Raw genomic sequence first — 27514 nt, 5'->3', positions numbered from 1 at the left:
AAATCGCCTCATAAAAAACCAAATGTTCTTTAAACTAAATTTTGAAGTTTTTATCAAGACTTCTCTATCCTAATAATTTATTTCTTCAAGGGACAATCCTCACTCCCCAGACCTGCAACTTAACTTACTGCTAGTCATTGCCCAGATAGGTAACAACATCATCGCAGGGTCGTTAAGACCAAAAGTACACGTCAGCAAACGTCGCATACCAAATAAATAATAACACAAGAGAAAGTTTTAATTTATTAGCTGACAATTTACAGAACCTTATGCTTCGATCATGCTTATTAAGAATAATTATTTTCATGTAAAGGTTAGTCAGCCATACTGCTGTACTATATAGCCATACTGCCGGTACACTCCAAACTCCATAAGTGAGACAATACATTAGGGGGAGCTAACCCCTAAGCAAGTCTCTACCATAGACACTCGCCTTACTTCGGTGTCTATGGTTAAGTATGCATACCCCCGCGGTGGCTCATAATGCCCTCATATACCGCGAGTAATTCTTTTCCACCAATTGACGTCATACTACGTCCACTTTAAAGTTAGTGAGGTCATACTACCTCTGCTTATCAAAACAATGTATAAAAATTATCGATTCGAAAGATAACATTATCCGTACTATATATCCAAGCTTTACTTTTGTATACCGTTATTATATGATACATCGGACTAATGCGAACCACGCTGCGTGTACATACCTTAAGCAAGATAACCAACTCACAAGCGTCTTAGTCAATTCCCGGTCACGAATCGACTTCCTACAAGGTTCAATCGTATTCGGGAAATAAGCACACATACACATTTTTCTCAAATCATCCATAACACACATATACAATCACATCCATACCTAGAATACTACACACAACATGAACATCCATCACATACTATAACATGGTATATACACAAAACCGGACAGCCTATACAATCTGTCCAGAAACTCAACTTAAAACTGTCAAACTGAAAATCCGATTTCACCGTTGCGTCCGGAAGGCGTCAAAACCCCCGGGTACCAATTTTCATAATTTATAACATTGTATAAGTATTTTTAACTTAATTTCAAAGCCAAAAATGTTCCAAAAACACATTTTTTTCACCATTTTCAAACCTACGGGATTTTGTCATTCCATTTTTTTTATCACAAAAATATAAATATCAATGCTTTATTTCCTATTAAATCTAAACAACAAAATTTACATAAAAATAAATTTTAATGAATTATTATTATTTTTTTTATAATTCTTTTTACACAATTGTATACACACATACACATCACATATTTACATGTATATTTTTTTTTTACCAACATTATAAATTCCTTCTACTAATCAATAAAAATAAATAAATAAATTCCTAACACCACATACATTTTTTTCTATGAACATCCATTTTTATATATATATATTTTCAATCATCCATCAAACAATTTCTTCATACATATGTAAACATATCCAAAACCCTAAAAAAAACATACATCAATTTAGATAGAAGATACATCATACTTTCACACATGAATTTTTATATCATGAACAAATCATAAACTATAAAATAACACACATAAAAATCATAGAAATTTAAATTAAAATTTAAAAATAAAAACTAGATTAAGGATTACTCACAATTGCTCAAGAACAAAACACCAAAATTGATGAATCAATGGAGGATTACGCGTGGGAGTTTGAGGGTTTTGCGAGTGTTTTTCTTACTTTAGGAGATTAAGGAAATAAAGAAATTAAGGAAATTAAGGAAACAATTATGCAAGGCAATAATTCCTAATCTTTCAATATTCTTCAAGAGGTTACAAATCCCCCAACTTACCCCATATGGCCGGCCAACTCTTCAAATCCCCTTTTATTATTATTATTATTTATTTATTTTTTTTTGAATTAAAGATAGATTAGGAAATAGGTTTGGACTTAAAATGGTTTTAATTGCCTTAAAAGTTGAAGTCTCATGATTTAACCTAATAACAAAATAAATAATAAAAAGAAATATATTTTTCTAAAAAGAATAATAATAATAATAATATTATTATTACTATTAGCAAATCATTTAATATATCGGAAAAATATCGGGGTGTTACAGATCATGAGCTTCAATGCTAAGCTCACACCCGTGTTTAAACCCAAACACCCAATGCTCGTCATCCTCAAGGTAGGAATCCTTGACACATGTAAGAAGATTCCCCATGGACAATTTCAGCTCTCTACTCTCACCCATATGACCATGCCTATCATAAACCATCATCTCCTGGTTACCAGTAAAAGCACTAACAAAAGAACTAAGCAGCATAGCACCCTAAAAGACATACAGAGACTTCACCTTGATACCCCTAAGTATCAAATCCGAACCCTTAAAGACACTCACTTCCCCATTGCTAAACTAGTCAAAGTAACCCTTCTCCCAAAACTAGTTCAAAGTCTCATGTAACCAATACCTACTACATCACATGGAGTACCATTAGCAATCATAACTGAACCCCCAAAATAAGACTCATAAGTATCAAACCGATCCCGACAAGGACTCACATGGAACGAACTACCAGAATTAAGAATCCAGCTATCAAAAGACTCAACACAACTAATCAATGCTAAATCTTCCTCTGAATCATAGCTCGTTCTGTTTACTTTCGACTACTGTGGTCTGAGATTTTTTCTTTAATTCTGGACAATTAGACCTAAAATGTCATGGTTCCCTACAGTGATAACAAATTATGTTCCTAGTGTTGCTAGAACCATCTGCACTAGCACCGTTACTATTGTTAGACCCATTTTTCTTGAATTTTTACCCAACCTAACAACTAACCCACTGCCATGATTCTCATTATCACCTGTCGCCTTTTGACGCAACTCCCTAGTATAAAGTTCTGCCTTCACTTCTTCTAGGGTCAATGAGTCTTTGCCAATCACAAAAGACTCCACAAATTAAGATAAATTGGTTAAGTTACTTTCTTATATAAAAACTATTTTAGAAAATAAATTTTAGTAAGCACTAAAAAATATATTGTTTTCTTTTTTAATTCTACTTAGAGCTACTATATTTTTGGTTCACAATAAGGTTTGAAGGCTCCAAACCAAAAATAAAATAGCTTAGTCACATTTCTCTTATACATAAACACTACTTTGGGAAATAGTTTTAAGTGGGCACCAAAGTGGCATTTTTTTTCTTTGCTAACTCCATTTAGGCAAATGATTCATATAAATTATTTTAGTTTTTTAGAATTTAATTTCAATTATTCTCTTCTTATAATTGTGGTCATTTTATTTAATGGGCTGAAATTTTTAGTTTTTTAGAATTTAATTTCAGTTATTCTTTCCTATAATTGTGGTCTTTTTATTTAATGGGCTGAAATTATAAAAAATTATAAAGTAACAGTTAAATACTTAAAAAATTCCAAAATTCTGTTAGAATTAATATGCGGAAGTTGTAGTGGATTATTGAATTTGGTTAATAAATATTGAAGATGCTAATATGAAAAAATAAAGAGGAGAGTTGATGGCTTTTGTAAAAAAAAGGTTTTTTGTATTATGTGGCTTAGTTACAAATGAGAGCATGCAACATATATATATATATATATATATATATATATATATATATATAGTGCTTCTATGTTGGTGCTTTCACCATCATTATGTTTCCAGTCTTTTCTACAACTTGTAGATAATTCTAGGCTATTAGCTTTAGGGTGTTAGTCTAGATATTTCTAGGATATCATAGATTTTTGTTTACTTATTTCTAGATACATTACTCCCTAGATTTTTCTAGATTATATTATTTAACACTCCCCCTTAATCTGAAAAATCTTGGACTCCTAGCTGTCTTCTGAATTTGATGAACTTTTCCGTTGGAAGTGCCTTGGTAAATATGTCTGTGAGTTGCTTCCCTGTTATGCAGAATTGTAGCTCGATCTCTTGTTTCTCGACCAATTCTCGAATGAAGTGGTGTCGTATCTCAACATGCTTTGTGCGACTATGGAAGACTGGATTCTTTGTCATGGCTATTGCTGACATATTGTCACAATAGATGGTAGTTGCATCTTATGTCTTTTGTTGTAGATCTTTTAGGATTCTTCTTAGCCATACTGCTTCACATGCCGCGCTTGTAGCTGATACGTATTCTGCTTCTGATGATGATAGTGCTACCGTAGCTTGTTTCTTTGATGACCATGAGATAGACTTGGACCCTAGCTGGAACACGTATCCACTCGTACTTCTTTGATCGTCGATGCTTCCTGCCAAGTCACTATCCGTGTAGCCTATGAGCTTGTAGTCTGCTTCGGACTCGTACATTATCCCATAGCTTTTTGTTCCTTTGATATACCTGAGTATCCTCTTGGCTGCTGCTAAGTGAGCTTTGCTTGGCTCACTCATAAACCTTGAGATGATGCTGACTGCATGAACGATGTCTGGTCTTGTATTTATAAGATATATGAGAGATCCGACTAAACTTCGGTAGATTGATGCATCCACCTTTTCTTTTCCATCATTCTGTAAGAGCTTCTCATTTGTAGCCATTGGTGTAGCGATTGGCTTACAATCGCTCATGTTGAATTTTTTGAGTATATCCTCGAAATATTTTTCTTGTGAGAGAAATATTTTACCTGGACTTTGCTTGACTTGCATGCCAAGGAAGTACTTCATAGCTCCGAGGTCTGTTATTTCATATTCTGACATCATTGTCTTTTTGAAGTCTTCTATTGTCTTCGGATCGGTGCCTGTGTAGATTAGATCATCTACGTATAGGCACAAGATGAAAAACTTTGGCCCTTGGGTCTTGATATAGAGTGATGGCTCATTTGGGCTTTTTGCAAAGCCATTTTGGAGAAGATATCCATCGATTTTGCTGTTCTAGGCCCGAGGGGCTTGCTTGAGCTCATAGAGGGCTTTTCAAAGGCGATACACCTTATCTTCTTTTCCTTTGATTATATATCCTTAAGGTTGTTCGATATATACCTCTTCTTCTAGCTCCCCATTGAGAAATGCTGATTTGACATCTAATTGATAAACTTGCAATTTAAATTGAGCTGCTAGAGCTAGGACTGACCTGATTGTCTCCATACCGATCACGTCCTTGTCTTGAGGTTTGTCAACAAGCTCCCATGTGTCGTTCTTTTCTATCATCCTGATCTCCTCGTTCATGGCTTCGATCCATCTTTCTTCTTGAGCTGCTTCTTGAAAGTTTTGTGGTTTTTCTACAAAGAGTGCCATGATGGTGTGATTGCATTGATAATCTTCCAAGTAGCTTGGTGGACATCGATCTCGTTGTGATCTTCGAACTTGTTGAGCTGGGCTTGAGTGACTTGACTCCAACCTTGAGCTTTGTGATGTAGATGGACTTCTTGGGCTCCTTGATGGTGTTCCTGGATTGGTTGATGGTGATGGACTTGCAGATGATTGAGTTGGTGACTGATTTGGATCTTCTCCTTCATCTGGGCTTGGTGGTGGAATGTGGAATGACTTCTACTGGAACTTCAACATCGTTCTCGTTCCATTGCCATTGGGCCTTTTCGTCGAATATGACATCTCTTGAGATGATCAACTTCTTAGATTCGGGCTGATAGAGACGATATCCTTTTGACTCGTCACTGTATCCAGTGAAGATACATTTTTCTCCTTTTCCATCTAGCTTGTCCCGATTCTCCTTCGGAACGTGGGCATATGCAATGCATCCGAAAACTTTGACATGCTCGATCTTTGGTTTCCTTTTTTGCCAAGCTTCGTAGGGTGTCATACTCTTCAATGATTTCGTGGAAGATCTGTTGAGGATGTAAATAGCTGTGTGGACAGCTTCTGCCCAAAAATATTTAGGCAAATTTTTTCCCTGCATCATGCTGCAGGCCATTTCAACAATTGTACGATTTCTTCTTTCTGCAACGCCATTTTGTTGTGGTGTACGTCTGACTGTGAGCTTTTTTTGATGTCATGCTCTTTACAAAATTTGTTGAATTCATTGCTTGTGAATTCTCCCCCACGATCGGTTCGTAGAACCTTTATTGAATGCCCACTTTGTTTTTCTGTGAGGGCTTTGAATTGCATGAAATGGGATAATACTTCTGATTTTTTCTCCAAGAAATATACCCACATCATGCGTGAAAAGTCATCAACGAACAACAGAAAATATCTATTTCCGCCAAGAGACGGATTCTTGGTAGGGCCCCATACATCTGCATGGACAACTTCTAATGGAGCTCTGGCCCTCCAAGATGAGGTTGGAAATGGCAATTTATGCATTTTGCCATATATACAACCCTCACAAATTTTCTTTTCATTAGTGATTGGTGGTAGCCCAATCACCATTTCTCTATTTTTCAACAGTTTTAGACTGTTGAAATTTAAATGCCCGAATCTTAAATGCCGCAAGGTGGATTCATCCATTATTGAACTTAGGGCAATATTAGACTCCGATTGCATTTTAAGTGGGAATATTTTATTAGGAGCCATTTTAGTAGTGGTAATTAATTGCCCCTTTTTCTTGTCATATATGTGGCATTGATTATTATCAAATTTTACCATGTAGCCCTTTTGGACTAATTGTCCCACGCTTAACAAATTTTGTGCGAGCCCAGGGACATAAAATACATCGGGGATGAATTTAGAGGAGCTATTTTTTGTTTTAACAACAATTGTTCCTTTTCCGGCAACTACTTGGTTACTCCCATCACCAAGTGTTATTTGTGATTTTATATTTTCATCAAGATTAGCAAATGAATTTTTATTTCCGGTCATGTGGTTGGAGCAACCACTATCGATGTAACATGTGTCAGTTTGCTCTTCTTGAGCATTCAGACATGTGTAAAATAATTGATCATTATTTTCTGTGAAATTAGCCTCTTCCTTTTGCCGGAAATAACAATCTTTTTCAAAATGAGAGTGTCGTGTACATCTTTTGCATTTGTACCAACAATCTCTTGTGTTATGATTGTTTTTCTTGCATAATATGCAATAAGAGTTGTTATCTCGGCTCCCTTGATTTTTATGATTTCCTCTCCCCCTACCACTGTTGTTAAAATTGCCCTTTTTTGGTTGAAAATTTTTACCGTGGCCATTTATATTTTCTCCATTATTAGAAAATTTTAATTTAGCCTGAAAAGCTTGTTCAATTGGTTGCTCTTCAAATTTACGCATTCTTTCTTCATGTGCTAATAAAGAGCCTATTAATTCAGTCATGGTGAGTGAACTTAAATCTTTATTAGATTCTTCTATAGCAGCCACAATATGATCAAATTTTTTTGGTTAAAGTTCTTAGTATTTTCCGAATTATTTTAACATCTTCAATGGCGTCTCCATTGGATCGAATTTGGTTAACAATATTTGAGACTCGGTCGGTATATGATTGAATTGACTCATTATGTGGCTTAGTTACAAATGAGAGCATGGAACATATATATATATATATATATATATATATATATATATATATATATATATATATATATATATATATAGTGCTTCTATGTTGGTGCTTTCACCATCATTATGTTTCTAGTCTTTTCTACAACTTGTAGATAGTTCTAGGCTATTAGCTTTAGGGTGTTAGTCTAGATAATTCTAGGATATCATAGATTTTTGTTTACTTATTTCTAGATACATTACTCCCTAGATTTTTCTAGATTATATTATTTAACAAATTCAAGGGGGGCAAAGCCCCTACCCACCCTTATTTCGTTTCGCCTCTGGTGGGAGCCATTCTCGGGTTTGGAGGAGGATGTCGGGCTCATTATTGGGTTGAAGTGAAAGAGTTAAGCAGGACATTGGAGATCTGGAATTTGGGAGGAGAAGAAATGGGAATCAATTTGCAGGTTGATTAATACTATATGTGGTTGAAGTTAGAGAGTTGAGAAGAAGAAAATATGCTTTAGTCTCATGAATCTAGAAATGTCAAAATTTGATCGAATGGGAATTGAAACTAAATATAAATGTAAATTACTGGAGCGTCATGGGTCGGGTTTGGGTCATATTCAACTTGACGTGGACTTAGTTAGATTACTCCCTCCGTTTCTTGATGAACTTCCCACAGAAATGTTCACGGAAATTAAAAAAATATAATAAATTAGATAGTGGATATATTATTTGATTGAATAATATATTTGATGGAAGAAAAATGGAAACCATAAACATTAAAAAAATATTAAAAGAAAGTTAGTGGAAAGAATAAAGGATCACACCTAATAAAAAAATGTTTTTATAAAATTTGTGAAAACATATGGGGACCATAAGAAATATAAAAATATTAAAATGAAATTACTGGAAGATATAAAGAGATCACATGTATTATTAAAATATCAAACTGAGAATGGACAAGGTTATTTTTGTCCAAACTTTGTGATAACAATAAAAAGATTCCTTATGGGAACAATAAATGAAACACCACAAAATGACAAATGAGAACTTCTTTAAGGAATGAAGGAATTTTGGTGGATTCATACGTAGATTTTAAATGGACTTTAATTCTATCACTCTTACCGAACTTTTTTACATTCTAAAGTTTTGTTATTAATATAATTAAAATGAGTCTGTAGGTTGTATATAGGTCTAAATTGAATTCAAATAAATACAAAAATAGATTTAAAATGTATTTAAAGTTGATTTTGTATTGTATAGTAGGTCAGGGTTAGAGCAGATTTGACAGGTCTAGGACAAATCAATCAAGTCTGAGTCTTATAGGGGTCCAAAGGGAGGCTTTGAAGACCATAGACCCAAACTGACCCACTAACATTTATTTTATTAGACACAGACCCACTGGGCCTTAAAAAATAGACCCAAACTCTAATATTAACAAGTCTGAGGCGAGTTCAATAGAGCCTTGGACGACCATGACCAATTATGAAGAAACTAAGTGTCCTAACTTAATTAAAACACATATTAATGCACCTAGGATCAATGATTAGATTCCCAATTGGTTTGGGGAAAAAAAAGATTTGAAAACCTATATTCTGAAATGAGTAATTGCAAGAATCAAACATAAAAAATAAACAACACACAATAATTAACGAGGTTCACCCAATGTGGGCTACATCCTCCCTAGCCTAGGTGTTTTCATTGATGTATAAACGAGCTTCTTGAAGCTTTCATGGAGAATTACAATGGTTATTCAAAGAGGGGTTGGAGACAGAAGAAGAGAGGAATAAGTGTGGATCAAACCTTTTAGAGAGAGAATAATAATCAAAAGATTGGCTCACCTAAACTAATGTGTTATCGGTATTTATAATACATACCCACTAATACTTACAATGACAAAAAGTAAGACAAAGCAACGAAACAAAATGCCTACGAAGAGCTGCAGCCGACTAGGCTTCATGGTGATCAAGCATACCGCCGAGTCGGCTTGACTCACTGTCTCAAGGCTGTTTTGGTCCTAGCCGAGTCGGCTTTGGTGGGCAACAGAAGTCAGCCGAGTCAGCTTCCACTTCTGTCCCAATTCACACCACTTTCTTCCTTCTCTTCATTGACCATATAAAGTTTCCCACATGAAACTATACTCATGTCTCCATGCTCAAGATTAAAGACTCAAGGCACATTCATCACAAATAACCAACCTGAAAATATTAACATGTAACTTGAAAATGACTTGACTAAAAAAATTGTAAAATTTTGGTCGAATCCAAATATTTTGATCCATTTTTAATTCCACATCATTTTCAGTTACAAATCATTATTACAACTACAACACCTTTGAAAGGAATTCATTATTTTTCAAAATTTTGTATTTTGAGTAATATATTATTTTATTGTAGATTTGTAGCCTTACATTTGATATATTCGTCTTTTTTCACTTAGGGGAAATATTTTTACGTTCCTTCTTAGACTTGAATTAATTGAAAAATCAAAGTAAACGAAGTGAGTTTAGATGCTTGTTAATGGTGATGACTATAGAGAGGAATCAAGAGGTATTTATATTTATGATTCATTTATACTTAATTTGATTTATAATTGAATAAATTAAATAAGAAAAAAAAAATGAACTAAATTTGATACTAGATGCGTAGATTTGAAGGCTAATGTTCTAACAATTGTGACTTATCAATAAATTTTTTAGATCTAAACACTGGTATCACAGTTCTTTAAGACTTATATTAGTGGATAAAAATAAAATTTAATACCAGCTAAGGTTTTACATTTGATTAAGACTTAATTTTGATGTGCGATTTTAAGACAGAAACCAAAGTCGAGTCGGCTTTGGCCAGAAAGCCGAGTTGGCTTTTCAGTACTCGTCGCCCGTTGCTGTTTGCTTTATTAGTTAGTGTTAGTCGATTCCAAACATCACTAATGAATGATTAACTTCTAATTAGAAGTTAATTGTGATGAGAACATATTAGTACATTTATGAGCTTTGGTGAATTAATCTATGGTTTCATAGTAAGGCATTTGGTTGATACTTCTCTTTAAAAAAACAAATTCTTTATTAAGACCGTCTTACAGTGAGACGGCTTAATATGGGCTAGCCCAATTTTTAAATTCTTAAAATTTAATGAAAAAAACTGTTTTTATTTAGTTAATTGCTTCAGATACTCTCCTGTGAGATGGCCTAGGCAGTGGAACTGGCCCAGGCCCAATAAGTTTTTAAAAAAATTCTAGCATACTAATTTCAAGACTTAAGAGGACAATTACAAGATTTAAAAGGTTAATTTTAAGACTGTCAATTTCAAAGTTTGAGTCATCCTACTTTAAATTTGAAATGAGAATTTTAAGTTTTGTAATTGTCTTTTAAGTATTTAAATTGATCTTTTAAGTATTGAAATTGACCTTTTAAGTCTTAAACTTGTCCAATTTTGTAATTGGTCTTTTAACTTTTGAAATTGACATTTTAATATGTGAAATTGGTAAAAAATATATATACAATTGAGCCGCCCCAAAGACGCGTCTTTCAGGTGAAACAGTCTCACCCAAGATTTTGTGTAATTACTTTGTAAGTTTAACATTGGGCTGCTTGTATAGGACCATCTCATGGTGAGATGGTCGCATGCAAGACTTGCTGATAAATAAATAGAGGGAGTATGCTAGGGACATTCTATCCTATTCTCTAATCATTTTTCTGATTTCTTCTTAAGAACTTCCCATTGTTTTTGTTATTCTTTACATGAGATCATATTGAGAAAGTAATTAACTTTCAAAATCATCAAGGTTATTAATTCATTGTAATACTTGTTTTTACTATTGCAATATTCTTTGTGCTAGGAAATTGTTATATAGATTGTATCTAATTGTAAATTTCATCATCATCCAAGCATCATTGTGGAAGAAATATCACAATAGAAAAGTGTATTAACGCATTCCACATATATCAAATTTCCGAGTGACTAGAATTCATTATCACAACCAAATCTTCATTATTTTCTTCTGTAATTAGAAGAGTTTAAGGTTATAAACAAAGGAATTACAAATATTGTAGATTTTCTTCTTGAAACACATTTGAAATATAGCATTATTGTAATAATTTTTAAGGTAATTTCGTATGAGATTAAAATATGAAATTAAGGATTATTAAATAAAACTTAGACTTATTGCTTAATCAACAAAGGTTGATGAATGTATCCACAAAGAAAGGGGGAAAATGTTCCAATTTAGTTAAGCTGCTAATTAAGATAGTGATGGCGATAACAGAAGTGACACGTGTAATCAAATTTTAGATAAGAATAGTATAGTGGGCGTCACGTGCAGGTGAACGTGCCACCGCTGCATTCGACCACTATCTATGGTGTTATATGCATGGGAGTAATTTCATTATTATTAGTAGTTCAAATTTTGTATGAATTCAACAATCAACACTACAGCAATGCTGGCCTTAATTCCATTCAATTCCATTCTGCATTTTTGTTTGTAATTGGAATATAAGATGTAGGTGAGAAGCATCAACACATAGAGTTGAATTAAGGTCAAACATCCAACTTCAACAACCTTGGGCTTCAAAAAGTAAATTAACAAATATTTAGTACTCATTATGGATTTTAGACTCATGGCTGCTCTTAGTTTAATATTTTTAGAAACTAAGAATTCGGATTTGAGTCTGGGTTTAATTGGACCTGATTTAGACTTAACCTATAATTATCTCTGTTAATTTCTACATATAAGTGATTTGATTTTAAATTACTATAAAACCTTTAGAAATTACCCAAAAATAAATTTATGTGCGCTTACTCCTTAGTATCAATAAACATACCAAATACCAATGCAAATTAATCACGCCTAATAGGACCTATAATTGGAATTGAGGCCGAAGATAATGTAAGGAGACAGATTATATCGTCAAAGGAGAAGACACGAGTGATGTTACCCTTGATGTGAAGGATCAATTGTTGAGTTAAATTTGAAGTCTTGCATCGATCAAAAAGGTAAAAAAAGAGCTGATAATACATAAGTAATATAATTCCAAATCAGTAAGAGACATTTGGAAAAGGTACCAAAAAAAAAATGTATGAAGCGAATTATATTTTACTAATGCGAATTATTCACAACCGTTGGGCCCTTACACATCCGTTTCAAATTAATTAGCCTTAATATAGGGTGTTATACTTATTTTCCGAAAAAAAACAATAAACTTGGAGTTAAGAAAAAAGTGAATCTTTTAGAGATTGGAGATATTATTTTATTGAATAATAACGTTAATGATGAAAAAGTGAACACCATTTATAATATACTCCCTCCGAACCATTTTAATAGTCTCATTTCCTTATTTGGCAAAGTCTTTTTAATAGTCCCATTTCTATTTTTGTCAATATTTTTTTATTTAAATACCCTTTGTTCACACACGTAATTATGAATTTACCCCCGTAAACCCTACTAACCTAAAATAATTAACAATATAACCCAACATCAATCATCTTAATCATTCCCTCCATTTTATAATTCCCCTACTCTGAATCCCTACCTCTCCCTCCCTCTCTCTCATCTTCATCCTCAACCTCTGTATTTTTCTTCCTCTTCTTCAATGATCTTCATCTTCATACCCATTCTTACTGTTTCCGGTTTATTATCTTCATCTTCATTTTTTTTCCACCATCTTCGTCTTCTTTGAAACCCTAATACTTTTAGGGGTTTTTTTAATCTGGGTTTTTTCTTCACTTTTCTGGGTTTTTCGAACATGGCGTCACCAAGGTCTTGTCTTTCTTGTTTGTCTTCGTCCCAAGAAAGTGATCCTACGATTGGATCTCCTAACCCATGGTTCGATTTCTACAGTCGCCTACCTGCATCGTCTACGACTTCTGATGAAACGGATCTTAACTGGGGAAGAAGTATAACTTCTGAATATGAAGAAATACAGGGTATGTTTGATTTACAACTGGATCTTCAAGATCTATACATTGAGAACTTGTTCCCTTCCTCAGATGAAGAATCATTGGATGATGATGAATTGTTGTCTGATATAGATGTTCGAGGCCCATTTTCTCGTATGGATACATCTTTCCTCTATGACTAATGATGATTTTGTTTATGTGGTATGTATGGTATGCATGTCTTTCGTGTTCTGTTTTTGTTGCCCTATGATTTTTTTTTAGGGTAAACAATTGATTATAGCTACAAAATCCCTAAATCCATTCATTTTGCCACCAATCTAGGGTTTTCAGTTCATAAACCACCAAACATTATGTTTAGGAGGCTATGTTCTTACCAGATGTAGGAGGCAATTAGTATGGGATTTGGGTTATCTGTGATGAGTTCAATTTGTTCTCTGAGATGAATTTGTTTTTCATTTTGTTTTTGAAGCCATCAATAAATTGTTATATGACATTTCCTTCTAAATGTTTACGGCTGTGTTACTAATTGTCAACTCACTGGATTGATGGCTTCTTTTCATTACTGTATTTATCTTCCAGTTTCATTGTTGGCTTCTTTTTATCAGTGTATTTATCTTCCAGTTTCATGGATGGCTTCTGTTGAAAATCAAAACATTTAGATTTTTTGTAGTTATTTAATTAATTTTGAACACTAAATGCATACCGTGTTTGTTTTTTTATAAATCTGAAGTCAACGAAAGATTTAATATCCGCATGCGCATGTGGCGAGAGGGTTGCTCGTTTTCAATTGCCGTTCAAAAAACGTTGAAGAAATCAAGGAAGAATTGAAGACTTAGTTTATTTTATGATTTTGACGGTTTTTGTAATTTATTTGATGTAATTTTCTGTAATTTAAATTAAGTAGTTTAATGGTTGTTTAATTATAACAATTTCTGAAATGTATTAATTTCAATTAAGTCTCAAACAATGTGAAACTCAATTTTCCCTCCAAAATTCATTCTATCTACTTTATTAAGCAAAAGGAGGGAATCATTAACAATTAATCCAATTACTTAAAAATACCCAACTACCACCTTTTTAATGGACCCCACACAACCCTTAATAACCGTGCCCAAGCAAATGGGACTATTAAAATGGTTCGGAGGGAGTATAAAAAATAAAGTTAGTAGACAAAATATGAAAACCACACATTGCTATATTTTAGAATTTCTTTTAACACATAAGAGGAATTTCTATTTGTTAATAATATTGAAATACTCTTTTAGAATTTGTTTGTAAGAGATAAGATGCATATTTTTTTATCAATATAATAATGCCATATATAAATTATATGTTTAATAAAAATTTGATAAAACTTTTATTAAATAACAAAACTTTTAATCTCATGTTTACTCTCATATAAATAATGCTTCTCTATTCATAACCCCATCTCTCTTTTCACTTTCTGAAGTTCAAAGAAAATATAATATAATAACAAAAGATATACTTACTATTATTTTTCTTTAATGCACATTCATTGCAATGTTTGAATAAGTGATAGACAACCCTAATTTATGACGTAGTTATTACAACGGCTGAAAACACGCCTGAAATACAGCCTAAAAATCGACTCAATTAAATATTTCCACTCTTGAATACATTTTCTTGGCCTTTTAAACAATATATTAAATAATTGATGATCATATCTTTTAATAAATAACATATTCTTCTTGAAAAATATAAGTTCTTTGTAATTATCTATTACCATTAAGATAGTATAGATAATATTAAATGTCATTGATATCCAATGGAAAGACACATAGTATCATATCCTAGTGTGGTACAACATTGGCAATATAATATTGCAAATAGGTTCATTACATTATAATCTTTACATAGCTTATTTATATTGAGAAAACCAATAGTGGATAATCGAATTCATTTGCCAAGCACATAAGAGTATGTGCATATTGCAAATAGTGGATGGTGGAATTCATGACAAGTTTAGCTAAATATATTTCCACAATTAATTTTTAGTTATAGTAAAATTTGATTGATTATTAGGAATACACTACAACTTATACATGGATTATTCTTGCTATTTTATCAATACTATTTGATATTAAAAAACACTACTAGTTTATAATTATACGTATAGCTAGTAAAAATTAGTATGAATAACTTAGAAACATGGAATAGTTATGATGATTATTACAATTTTTTTTCCCTTTAATTTAGAGTTTGCTATTTAGAGTTTGCTTTTTAAAGTGATACTCCTTCCAATTTCGAGCAAATGTTTCATTTGAATTTTTGACATTATTTATCAATCACTCTTAATTTATATTGTATTTTTAATCTAGATGTCAAAATATAGTCATGTGTAATCTTGTTTGATTCGTTTCAATTTAATTTTCTTAATATCAACTTTTTATAATTTTTAATTATGCACAATTAGAGATACTTTGAATTGAATTAGTGCATTGTATAGAGTGCAAAAACTAAATAAATTAGTGTGAACGAATGGGTTGTCATCAAAAACTCTTAATTTATATTGTATTTTTAATCCTGGTTGTCGTCAATTCATCGTCACTTTCATTTATTTAGTTTCTTTATGAATAGGTTGTTTAATTACTAGTCCATCACCTTATTTTGAACATCATCTGTAAAAAAGAATACATGTCATTTTCATTTTCAATTTCTCCGATCTCAACTTCTATGAAAAAAAAAAAGAAAAGGAAACTGAAGAGCGAAAAGAAAAAAGAAACATATTACTCCTAATTGGTTAATACTCTATTCGAGTTTGTTCAGCAGCTCTAATTTACTATATTTTTCTTTTATAAGAACAATCTCTACTATTTTCTTTAATTTTCATACATAAAATACTCTCAATTTTACTATCACCTACAAAATTTAAAAATTTTATCTAATTATCCCAACAATTAAATGATTCATAATAATTATATCTATATCAATACTCTAAGCATTAAACTCTATTGAGAATTGCGATAGATTTTTTTGACTTGTGTCAAATTTAAAAATGCCAATTAGAGGTGTTTAAATTAAAACAAATCGATGAGTTGATATTTACCCTTTTTATAACTGAATTCGATTTGACACAACTAAAAAATAAATTTAAAATTATATATAAATCATAGTGAGCACAAAAATCAATTTTGAGCCGATTGAAATATGTAATTCAAAATTGATCAAATAACCCAAATGAATATCAATAATGCCGATTAAATTACATGAAAGAAGTGGAGTACTCAATTTAACTTTCTAGAAGTGGTAAAATTTGGACTTTATTTTTGGTTGAAACAAAAAAAATACAACAATGGACTCTTGAATACTCATAGTATCTTGGTGGAGAATGAGAATTGAGCATTGCCTCATTGGGGATAAACATCTGTGACTGGCTACACAACAAAATAAGTCCTCGAACATTGAGCTTAAATAAGGCTGTTTTTTTCTTTAAGTACTACTCTAGTCTTGCGTCTTCTTCCTTCACCCCCAGTTCCAGTCCACCGCCTCATTATCCGTGTTCTCATCTTCTTTCTTCATCCCTTTTTCTTTTCATTACTCTCCCTTCATTTTCAACTTTCAGTTCCCAAGACCCATTCAAATTTTTTTTTTCTTTTTTTAAATTAAAATAAAAGAAAAACCCATTTATTATTCATGATTCACCCTACAAAAAGTGGTTTAAAATAAATCCCTGAAATGAGTTATTATAAGTAGTAGAAAAATGCATAGAAATTGAGATTGCACTCACTTTTACGAAGTATAAAACTAAATTCAATGGATTCTAATTGTAGTTCCCCATCCCCAGATCATACTTGGTTTGGTTTCTCACTATCCAACCAAAACCAATATTATCATCCACATCCACCATCAACTGATGATGCAACAACATCACATCATGATCCTCATCAACATCAACAACCAGCATATAATCTCTCCCTTTACCAACATCATCCTCATGCTCATGTTTTCTCTCCCCATCTACATCCTGCAGGTTAGTTTTATATGTATATGTATTTTTTTTGATTTTACACAAAACATGTGAATAAGGAGCGGTTTGGTATGAAATGAAAAGTAAGGGAAAATAACCTACATGTAATCCCGAGAGAAATTGACTAATATATAAGCTTAATAAGCTACTTTTCTATTATCAATGGATTTTACGATGAAACCCATCGAATTTGCGTGTTGTCAACTTCCTTTACACGGGTCTTATTCTGTTGTGTTGTCATATTGTGTATGAGCTCAATAATAAATTTTCATGGTATTAGAGCGAACGATTTCTAATTAACTAGAAACAAGAAATCTCTATGTTCTAAATAAAACAACATGCAAATGACATATTTGTCCAATTAAGAAAATAGGCTCACATAGGAGGTGTTAAATAAAATTTATATATGATCTGAAAAATTCGAGAGTAGTTGACTAATATATAAATTTGGTGGTTATTGCTATTTTGTTTTAGAATGGAATCTCATCGAGCTTGGGTGCAGTGAAGTGTCTACTTATGTATGTTATGTTGTTTAGAAGTCTAATAACAAATTTATTGGAAATAGTGAGGAGATGAGGAGTATCACTCTTTTTGATTATTCTGTTAGATTATATAACATATCTTAGCCTCAATCATACGCTTAAACTTTTGATTAAGTTAGTTAAATATTCGTTATCTATATCACTTGTCATTTAATTTTGTCATTTAATTTTTGATTGAGTTGATTCTCTATTGCTATTTGCATGTTTTTTTTTTATTTAAGTGGACAGCGGTGCAAGTAGTGGTGGTACTCATGATGCGTCGTCGTCATCCTTATCGTTCCTTGGAGGGGGTGGTGACGGGTTATTACAAGTGGGGTTGTTTCCGACAAAAGCGGAAGCGGTGACGGTTGCAAGTACAGGCAATGATGGAGGTTTGTACGAGCGGAAGGAGACGGTGAGTACTGGGGATTTGTTGGGAGGTTTGATTACAACAAATAGTAGCGGTGATGAACATCTGCTGGAAGGAGCTGAGAGGGCCGCATTAGTTGAAGCTAACAACAAACAACTTAGTGTGATTGCATCTGCACCTCCTAGTAGCAGTAGAAAAATTGTTGACAACTTTGGCCAGAGGACCTCCATTTACCGTGGTGTTACTCGGTAATAAATACTTCCTCCACGTTTTATGCTACTTTTTCCTTTACTTTTTGTTTTTTACCCATATAAAAAATTACAGATTTATCCGTTTCAAATTATCTGCAACATTAGAATTTTGATACCGTTTATTCGTCACTTTTAAATTATAATTAATATTTAATTTATAAATTAAAACATAGTCAAATGAGATATTATTTAATTTTTTTATTGCAAAGATTATTAATATCAAATTTTTAGAATTTTTTATAATACATAATTAGAAATATTAAAGATTGAGTTAATTAATGCATTCGACTGCTTGAAAAAAAGTAAACTGTTATAAATATTTTGGAATGGAGGATGTATAATATTGTTTGATTCGATGTATAATGTATTTCTTCATGTTCACCCGAATAATTTTTTTGACTTTTAACATTGTTTATCGATCACACATAACTTGTAATTTTATTCATAATGTATAAGTTATAATATAGTCTAATAAGATGTTTGATTCATTTAAGTGCAAAGATCATTAATATTAACTTTTTAAATTTTTAACGGTGCATAATTAGAAATATTAATGATAGATATATTGAATTTGGCATATGTAATCGGTCAAATATAACTATTAAAATGAATAGATCGGAGTATATTTTAATGATATATATTTATGCACGGGTAATTAAGATGGTTAAAATGTGTATTGTATGGATAAGCTTAAAATAAAAGGAATTAGTAGATTAAAAAGTATTTGTCAAGCCCAATGGGAGAAAATGACTAGTCCCTTTCTTTATTTTGCAACATAAAACACAAACTTCCATTACAATAAAGCAAAAATTAAATGGACCAAGCAGGGGCGAGTGACGAGTTGGGGGCTCAACTGTGTATGTGCTGGACCGATATGATATGGCTACCATTTTCCATTTTCGATGTGTTGTGTTAAACAATTATAAATCAAGTTAAATGGAGACAAATATTTTTACATAGGATGATGAAAATAGTCTACTATTGTTGAACTTGTTCATTTGATTAAGAATACTATTACAAATAATAATGCGGGAAATAAAACTACAAATACAAGGTGGTGTTTGTAGTGTCTCCTTTGTGTATTTGTGTATAGCAACGGGCTCTTTACTTGAATGAATCACGAATTGAACAATAACATCGTAGAAAAGATTAGTTTGCGACAATAAAAGCTACCAGAAATCTTGACGTAGATTCAGAAATCTTAATATAGATTGAAGGCGACTACAAAGCTTTCCTTTTGTGATATTTTCCCCACAATGGTACTTGGGTTATGAGACTGAAAATTCACAATGAGATACAATTAATCACATCAACCGATTAGTACGAACCGATTAAACTAAATGATTATGTGTTTATGTAGAAATCAAAACTAGAAAAATAATAAAAGAGCTAATTGTTTTCCTCTATGTTTCAAGAGATTGAGAGAAATATGAAAAAAATTGATATTTTAAAGATGTAAATGATTTCCATGCACCAACTCTTATCTATAGAGTTGAAGTGACATATGGATTCATCCAAAACCATACATCAATGATAACCGATGATTATCAGTTAATTATGATGTAAAACATTCGTTCATAATAATACTTTACTTCGTGAAACAAAGTTTTGTATCACGAACTGATGTTCTATTTCAATGTGCTCGAACGACTATGACCCAAAACAGCTTCTAGAAACTTTCTGACGCAAAATTTCTTAAGTGTTCGAACGAGCAAATGCCAAAAAATCAAACAGAAGGTTTCAAAGCAAATTGCCTAACGAACGAGCAAAAAAGTGCTCAAATGAGCACCATCATGCTCGAACGAGCAAGCCATCCAAACTTCATGTTTTTGTTCCATTGCTACGTTCTTACTTAGTCTATGCTTTAGTACATGTCTTAACCTTTGAATATAGTCCTACATGCTCTAAATGTCAACAAATACAAGTTAAACAGTAAAGTGAATAAATGATATTGGTAAATTTTAATCAAGTATGTAGATCATAGACTAAAAATAAGGTTTTATTATATTGCATTGGTCGTATGGTAAAGGTTTTCAAAATAAACAAACAGATTGTGTAAAGCGTTTTGGGATATAGCAAGTTAAAGTCGGCTTTTGAATTAAATATTAAAAAATATAATATTTTTATAGTTTTTGACTAGTAGGTACTGTTTGAGTTATTGTTTTTCTTTTGATTGACAATTATTCAATTTAGGTTATTAAGTAATCTTATTTTCTCTATCATCATAAAAATAGTGTTATTATTATTTGTTGTATTTTCTTCGTTAATTAAATCAATTAAATAAATTTACACTTTATTTAATAAAAAAAATAATTTTTTAAATAATAGTTTATTATTGTCACTTAAAAAATGGACATATATGTTTGTACTCAAAAAAATTTATTAAATTTCCGCTCAGGGCACTTAAAGTTCAAAGACGGCCTAAGCATGGGATATCTTATGATTTTGATTGATATTTTGTGTTACGATAATCACATCACTTCTATTACGTTATCACAATAGCGACCGTTTGTCGTATTTTTAACCTATTATATGGATTGACTACTCTATAAACTCATTATCCAAATAGAATTATGCAAGATAATCAGGAAGATAATAAGTTCATAAATGACGGAAATTAAAGCTTTTTAAATTATTGCTAACCTTTATATTATTGCTTTTTAAATTATATCTGATGTATGTTATGCAATACCCTATAAAAAAAATAGGCATAGGTGGACAGGAAGATATGAAGCACATTTATGGGATAATAGCTGCAGAAGGGAAGGTCAAAGCAGGAAAGGACGTCAAGGTTCTTTCTCACACTTGAACAACACAAATATGATTTTTTTTTTTTTTTGCTCAAGCTATTTGCTACGTACATTTTGATTTTTGAAGTTTTTTTTTATTTTTTATTGATTTTCTTTATTTTTTAATTGTGAATGCCCACACATTCCCTCCTTCCGCCCGCATTCAATAGATTCATAGAGATATACAGAATATAGAAAGAAATTAAGTATTAATTCTCCATTTTAATTTATTTGCGATATTTGTTTTTCACGCAGTTCAATGTACTAATTTAATCCTTATTATCTTTAATTATGTGTAATGAAAAATTATAAAATTTAAAATTAATAATTTTTGCAATGAGACGAATAAAAAAAATCTAATTTGACTATGTTTCAACTTATAAATTAAAAACTAATCACAACTTAAGAGTAATAAATGAATAATGTCATTTTTCTAATATTACGACTAATTTAGAACGGAGGAAGTAGATAAATAGAGTTGTATAGAGAACAAACTTAAATTATTATTGAATGTGCTAGCCTATATTTATCTATAGTACAACTAGAGTATATAAATGAAATACTATGTTTTTTTAAATTAACAATATTACAACCTAATTATAATGAAAATAATATAACAATAAATATGACTTATAATTTTTTTGATAACTTTCTGTAAAATAAGATTGTAAATAATACTTGATTAAATATATTCTGAACACAATCAACAAGTCTTGATTAAGCCTATTTTTTAATTTTAACACTTTAAGATTAGGAGTGATCACTTTAGGGTTTTAAGTGATCATTTTAATACTCTTTAAAACTATAAATTATCATTTTAAAATTATAAGTGATCAATATAAAGCAATAAGTGTACATTATGCAATCCCAATAAAGATGGTCTTACCATGAGACCGTCTCATTTGAGAATTTGTGTAACACTACAACATTATATTTTGATGATATTCTTTAAAAAAAAAAAAGGAAGGGGGAGATAGTGAAAATTATTGTATTTTCCTTGCAAATCTTTCATTTGTTGAAATGATTTGTTACGATAAAATTGAAGAAGTTTCGCCTTCCATTTCCCTCTACTTTAGCATTGACATCCAAATTATTGATACAAATGCAATCCCTCCAATTCTATTTCCTTTCTTTCTCTCTCTGTTTCTTCTTATTCAAACAGAGTGATCGAAGTTACGTTATTTGTATTATTAAAAACTACAAATTTAATATTCACACTAGTAGAACTATATCTAGAAAAAATTAATAAAAGTATTATAAGTGATCATAATAATGATATTTTATTATATTTGTTATGAAAAAATTAGCAATAAAACTCAGCACAAGTACTAAATGTGCTACAATACAATAATGTTACAAGGCCATAAGGAGATTGAGGGAATCTTGAGCTCAGTAATGCATCAGTATGATATATTGATATTTCTAAATATTAGATCCTTTATACTTCCCATTAAATCAACTTTTGCATTATTTATCAGTTTATGGTAATTTACATGTTTTGGCTATTATACGAAAAGAAAACAATCATGTGGAATCTTATTTTATTTGTCCCGTCACATATTTTTATAATATTAAAGTTTTATAATTTTTGGTTATGTATTAACTCTAGATATAAATAATCCGACAAACATATTTCCAAAAATTTGTTTGGTGTAAGTAATATGAAAGGAGGAAGTATTGTACTAACTTTTTCAGGCTTGTGGCTGGCACCATCAATATCAATAATAAAACTCTCATTACGCAATTTCTATAACTACTATGGACTATGAGAAATGAATATGCATGCATCTGTATTTAGTGTAATTGTTTATTTATTAATCAATGTCTCTAAAAATGTTGTGTATTTGTTGGTTGCATCTTTATGGGGACGTGGGTTACGTGCCAAATGATTGCTGATATGGGCCAACATCTTGCAGTTTACTTGGGTAACTTTCTTATCTTATACTTCATTCATTTTTCTCATTGCTTCACTTTCTAGCTACTTCCTTTTTTTTTTCATGTAATTAAAGTTATGTGTTCAATTCTTATTTAGATTCTCCTTCCTACAGCCCCTACCCTATGATAATATTTAGCGAAATTTTATGTGGTAACTCTGAATTTTTTGCTTTTTCACGTGGTAGATGAATTTTTATTTTAATCTACGTGATGACTTTGGCCTTTTAATTTTTTCACGTTGTAGACAAAATGGAAGTTTTTTTTGTTAACTTCACACTATTTTAACCCAACGTAATGATATTTAAAAAAGAACATTTTAATCAGCCTAACTGACCGTATATTTCGAAATACAGTCAAAGTAAGTACTTAATTTGACGAAAGACTTAACATTTGTCTACTACATGGAAAAGTTAGAAGCTCAAGGTCACAACGCGGAATTAATTAAGCAATACGTGGAAAAACCAAAAATTCAGGTTCACCAAGTGGAATTGCCCAAAATTATCATTATTATTATTATTATTAATTATTATAGAGTAGTTATTATTATTATTATGATAATAATAATTATTATTATTAATTTTTTAAAAATTTGGGGAAGGAGAATCCCCTACAACTTACACACAAGAAGGGGTGAGACTTGAGAGATTGATCGATTGTACATGGTGAGAATCAAACCTCTATCACATGCTGACAAGCCTTCAATTAGTAGCACAATCAATAGTTCTTAGATTGTGAATAGTCCAAATTTAAATCGGCCTTAATTTTCAGATTCTGTGCATCAAACTTCCACCAACGTTGATGTACTTTTATACATTAGGCTCATCAAAGACACTATTTTAATACTTACTCCCAGACTTATAACGAACACAGATTTATATTTTTAAATTTTTTATTTTATAAAATGGAATATTATTTCTCATTACTGTTCTCTTTAGTTTCTTCACATATTCCAAATGAAAATGAAAAAAGAATCCGAGTGAGCGATTATTGTTAAAAACTAAAAATTTTAAGAATTCTGAATCAATTTTTCTAAATCTTTTTCATCATATAGATTTTATAAAGGGAAAATTAATCAACTCTGTTTTTCTTTTTTCTAATCATTTTTTAAATTTGTTTACAAAATTAATGTTCATTAGTCTTAGTCAAAAATATATTCCACCGAGATCACCTTATCAATCAAGTATGTTTGGCTTCTCGCCAGCCTCTTAATAATTAAGTATATCCCAAACGTTGGCTTCAAATAATTTACAGAAGTTCCTTAGACTGGAAAAGGTGTCATTTCAAATTCAATTAATTTGGTTTAAGAATAATTCAACAATGATTGGTCTTAATGTCAGAAAATCATGCATGGGTTACTAATTTGCGTGAGTGAATTAATTGAACTTTGGCAACACAAAAAAAATTAAAAAATAAAAAAATAAAAAAAAAAAACCTTCATGCGCTCTCTGTTTTTGTTAGCATTATTTATTTGGATTTGTTAATTGTAACAAATTAAAATTACATCATGGTTTTATTAAAAAATTAGGTGGATACGATAAGGAAGACAAAGCTGCAAGAGCATATGATTTAGCTGCTCTTAAATATTGGGGTCCAACTACAACCACTAATTTTCCGGTATGCACCACTTTATTTGTTTTTGTTTTATTAGGCAACACCGCAATCGTATTCCATAATTCATAGTAGCTCCGTTTCATACTATTATCATTTTGATTTCACACAAAACAAAATATAGTTCTTGTCCTTAAGAAAAAAAGAGTAAATAGGATAATTTATAAGTTATTTATTATGACATATATAGTATTGTAACAATTATTGTGAAACAGATGAAAAAAAGTAGCAATCATTATTAAACACGGGGAATACTTATATTATGAAGACAGGGTCGGTCCTAAGCAAGTGCAAGTCATACCTACGCCCACGACCCTCCAAAAATTTTAGTTTTCAACTTGTGCTAACGTTCGAATTTTTTTTATATATACAATAGTTTAGGAGCTCATAAGTAATCTTTCACTTCGGACCCTTAAAAACCTAGGTTCGGCCCGGTATGAAGTATACTTCGGCACCTAGAATTTTAAAATCATGTTAAATTCTCTTATTCTATATTTAATTATTGGTAATGAAAAACATTAGTCGTGTTGATTTTCATTATATATATCTTGGCTATTCCATGTTGCTGAAATTTTTAATTATGTTTTTCCTCACAATTTTTTATTAGCAATTAATACCACCTTAAATGTTAATGTTTCAGAGTTAGTTCTGTATAGAAAATAAAATGATGGAAGTGGAATAGTCATGTTAAAAGATTTTCCTATGGAATTACACTAAGTTTTCATTATCATTCTCATTATTTAATATTAGATCATTATTGGTTTTGCTCATGTAATTGTTATTGGATTGGATTTAGATATTTGATTATGAGAAAGAGTTGGAGGAAATGAAGAATATGAGCAGACAGGAATTTGTCGCCTCCCTTAGAAGGTGTTTTTAGTTAAACTCAAACAATTCTAGAATTATTTGTGAATCATAGTCTTACGGTTTATGTCATCTGCAAATTACAGCCTTATTTTTTTTTTTCGTTTTACGAATTATAACCATTAAAGTGTTGATGTTTATAGCGTTCAGGCCAAACCATTGTAGAGGTTGGAATTTTTTGTTAAATGGTCGGAATCTTGTAATTTGGCCTGAATGTTGTAGTTATTGATACTTTGATGGCTGTAATTCGAAAAAAAAAAGGTTGAGATTGTAACTCGCAGAAAACTTAAACTTAGGCTGTATTCACAAATGATTAAAGCTTCTATGAATTGATTTAATTTTGCTATAATGAAATTATTGTCACAGTAATTAATCATTTATTTACAGGAAAAGTAGTGGGTTCTCTAGAGGAGCATCAATGTATAGAGGCGTCACAAGGCATGACTTAGTATTTATTTAATTTATATTTTTAAAACAGAAATATAACCATTTAATTTTATTGCATTAATTTGAATAGTTTATATATTTTATTGATTAATGTAACATAAAAAATAGGCATCATCAGCATGGAAGGTGGCAAGCAAGGATCGGTAGGGTAGCCGGAAACAAAGACTTGTACCTTGGAACTTTCAGTAAGTTAACACTTCTTACAAACCAATATTTGTAAGCAACCATATTTGGTGATTGTTTAAAATTTACATTGTATTATTATTACTTGTGATTTGTAAGGTACTCAAGAGGAGGCCGCGGAGGCCTATGACATAGCAGCCATAAAATTCCGAGGGCTAAATGCAGTAACAAATTTCGACATAAGTCGTTACAACGTCAAAAGCATACTTTCCAACAACTTACCGGTTGGTGGACTGTCGAATAAATCAAGATCATTACCCGATCCTGAAGAAATCAAAGCCCTCGAGTCCAATAATCCACACTCATTGCCACTAATACCGCATCCTCATCACTCATCTACACTTACTAACCCCAACTTTATAGGGATTCCTCTAAAACCCGACTCATCCCAACAAAATTTCGTCTGGCCTAGCCTTAGACAAGTCGATACCCACGAACCATTAGGCTACGATTTTGGCTACCCTCAACAAGCTACACCAAGCGGAGATAGGGAAGGCGCGACTGACGGGTATAATACATATGAAGAAAGTAGTAACAATAGTGATAATAATTGGATAGTGGCACCAAATTTGCATGCATTACAAAGTCCCAAACCAAATGTAGCTGTGTTACAGACACCAATTTTTGGCATAGAATGATACGACCTCTGTTCTATTATGTTTGCTACTAATAGTGATATTTTTCTACACAGCATGTCACAATCAGGTACAAGTATTTCAGACATATTTAGTGTGAGGGAATCAGTGCAATGTTGGTTGTTTTACATGTGGGAGAAAAGAAAGATGAGAAAAGGTTAATGGGTCTAAAAATTTGTTTCAGAAGTTTGAATAGATTTTGGTAAAAGTGACAGAGTATCAAATTTGACAGGAAGCTGACATTTTAGAAATGCGGACAATTTTGTGTTTTGTCTTTTTTTTAGTAGGACACATGGTTCAGTTTTCTGGAGTTTTCCTCCTGTTTGTAGGATATTATTATGGGTTATGAATAATTACTATTACTATTATCATGTTTAAAATTTATGTGTAAGAAATTATGTGGTGTAGACATAATGGTGTATGATATAGACTATATAGTGTGATTTAAAGTCCGTAGTTCAATAAATAAATAAGGATTGTGGTTATTATATCCTGCTTGAAATGTTTAATGTTATAATTTATATCCTTTGTTTCTCAAATATTATTGACTGGTTTTGTGACAGTAGCAAGTTATTCTATGGTAATAAACAAAGTTATAATTGCTTTTCCTTCATAGGGCTTATCTTTTTACATTTAAAGCCTAGCTCTAAGAAGTACATGCATAATAATGCATTGTACTTGAAGATATG

At 31.4% G+C, this 27514-nt stretch overlaps 1 protein-coding gene across 1 annotated transcript; it reads left to right on the top strand.

Annotated features, from left to right (window-relative positions):
* Positions 1 to 16553: 16553 nt before the first annotated feature.
* LOC130815414 (AP2-like ethylene-responsive transcription factor AIL1) lies at positions 16554 to 27311 on the top strand. The gene is made up of 9 exons (XM_057681879.1): positions 16554 to 17225; positions 17986 to 18361; positions 21073 to 21155; positions 23070 to 23078; positions 24614 to 24702; positions 25493 to 25566; positions 25948 to 25998; positions 26116 to 26192; positions 26290 to 27311. Exons 1-9 carry the CDS (start codon positions 17009 to 17011, stop codon positions 26826 to 26828), a joined length of 1515 nt encoding a protein of 504 aa, XP_057537862.1. The 5' UTR covers positions 16554 to 17008; the 3' UTR covers positions 26829 to 27311.
* Positions 27312 to 27514: the final 203 nt, after the last annotated feature.

The sequence above is a fragment of the Amaranthus tricolor genome, chromosome 6 (assembly GCF_026212465.1).
Source record: "Amaranthus tricolor cultivar Red isolate AtriRed21 chromosome 6, ASM2621246v1, whole genome shotgun sequence".
In the NCBI taxonomy this organism is placed as follows: Eukaryota; Viridiplantae; Streptophyta; class Magnoliopsida; order Caryophyllales; family Amaranthaceae; genus Amaranthus; species Amaranthus tricolor.
This window is presented reverse-complemented; position numbering and strand designations above follow the sequence as displayed.

What these genes read in the sequence shown, in the direction of transcription:
- LOC130815414 (XM_057681879.1), top strand. Translation starts at nt 17,009, where the DNA reads ATGGATTCTAATTGTAGTTCCCCATCCCCAGATCATACTTGGTTTGGT. An exon ending in ATTTACCGTGGTGTTACTCG is followed by an intron (nt 18,362 to 21,072) that starts GTAATAAATACT and finishes TAAAAAAAATAG; the next exon opens with GCATAGGTGGACAGGAAGAT. An exon ending in ATGTATAGAGGCGTCACAAG is followed by an intron (nt 25,999 to 26,115) that starts GCATGACTTAGT and finishes CATAAAAAATAG; the next exon opens with GCATCATCAGCATGGAAGGT.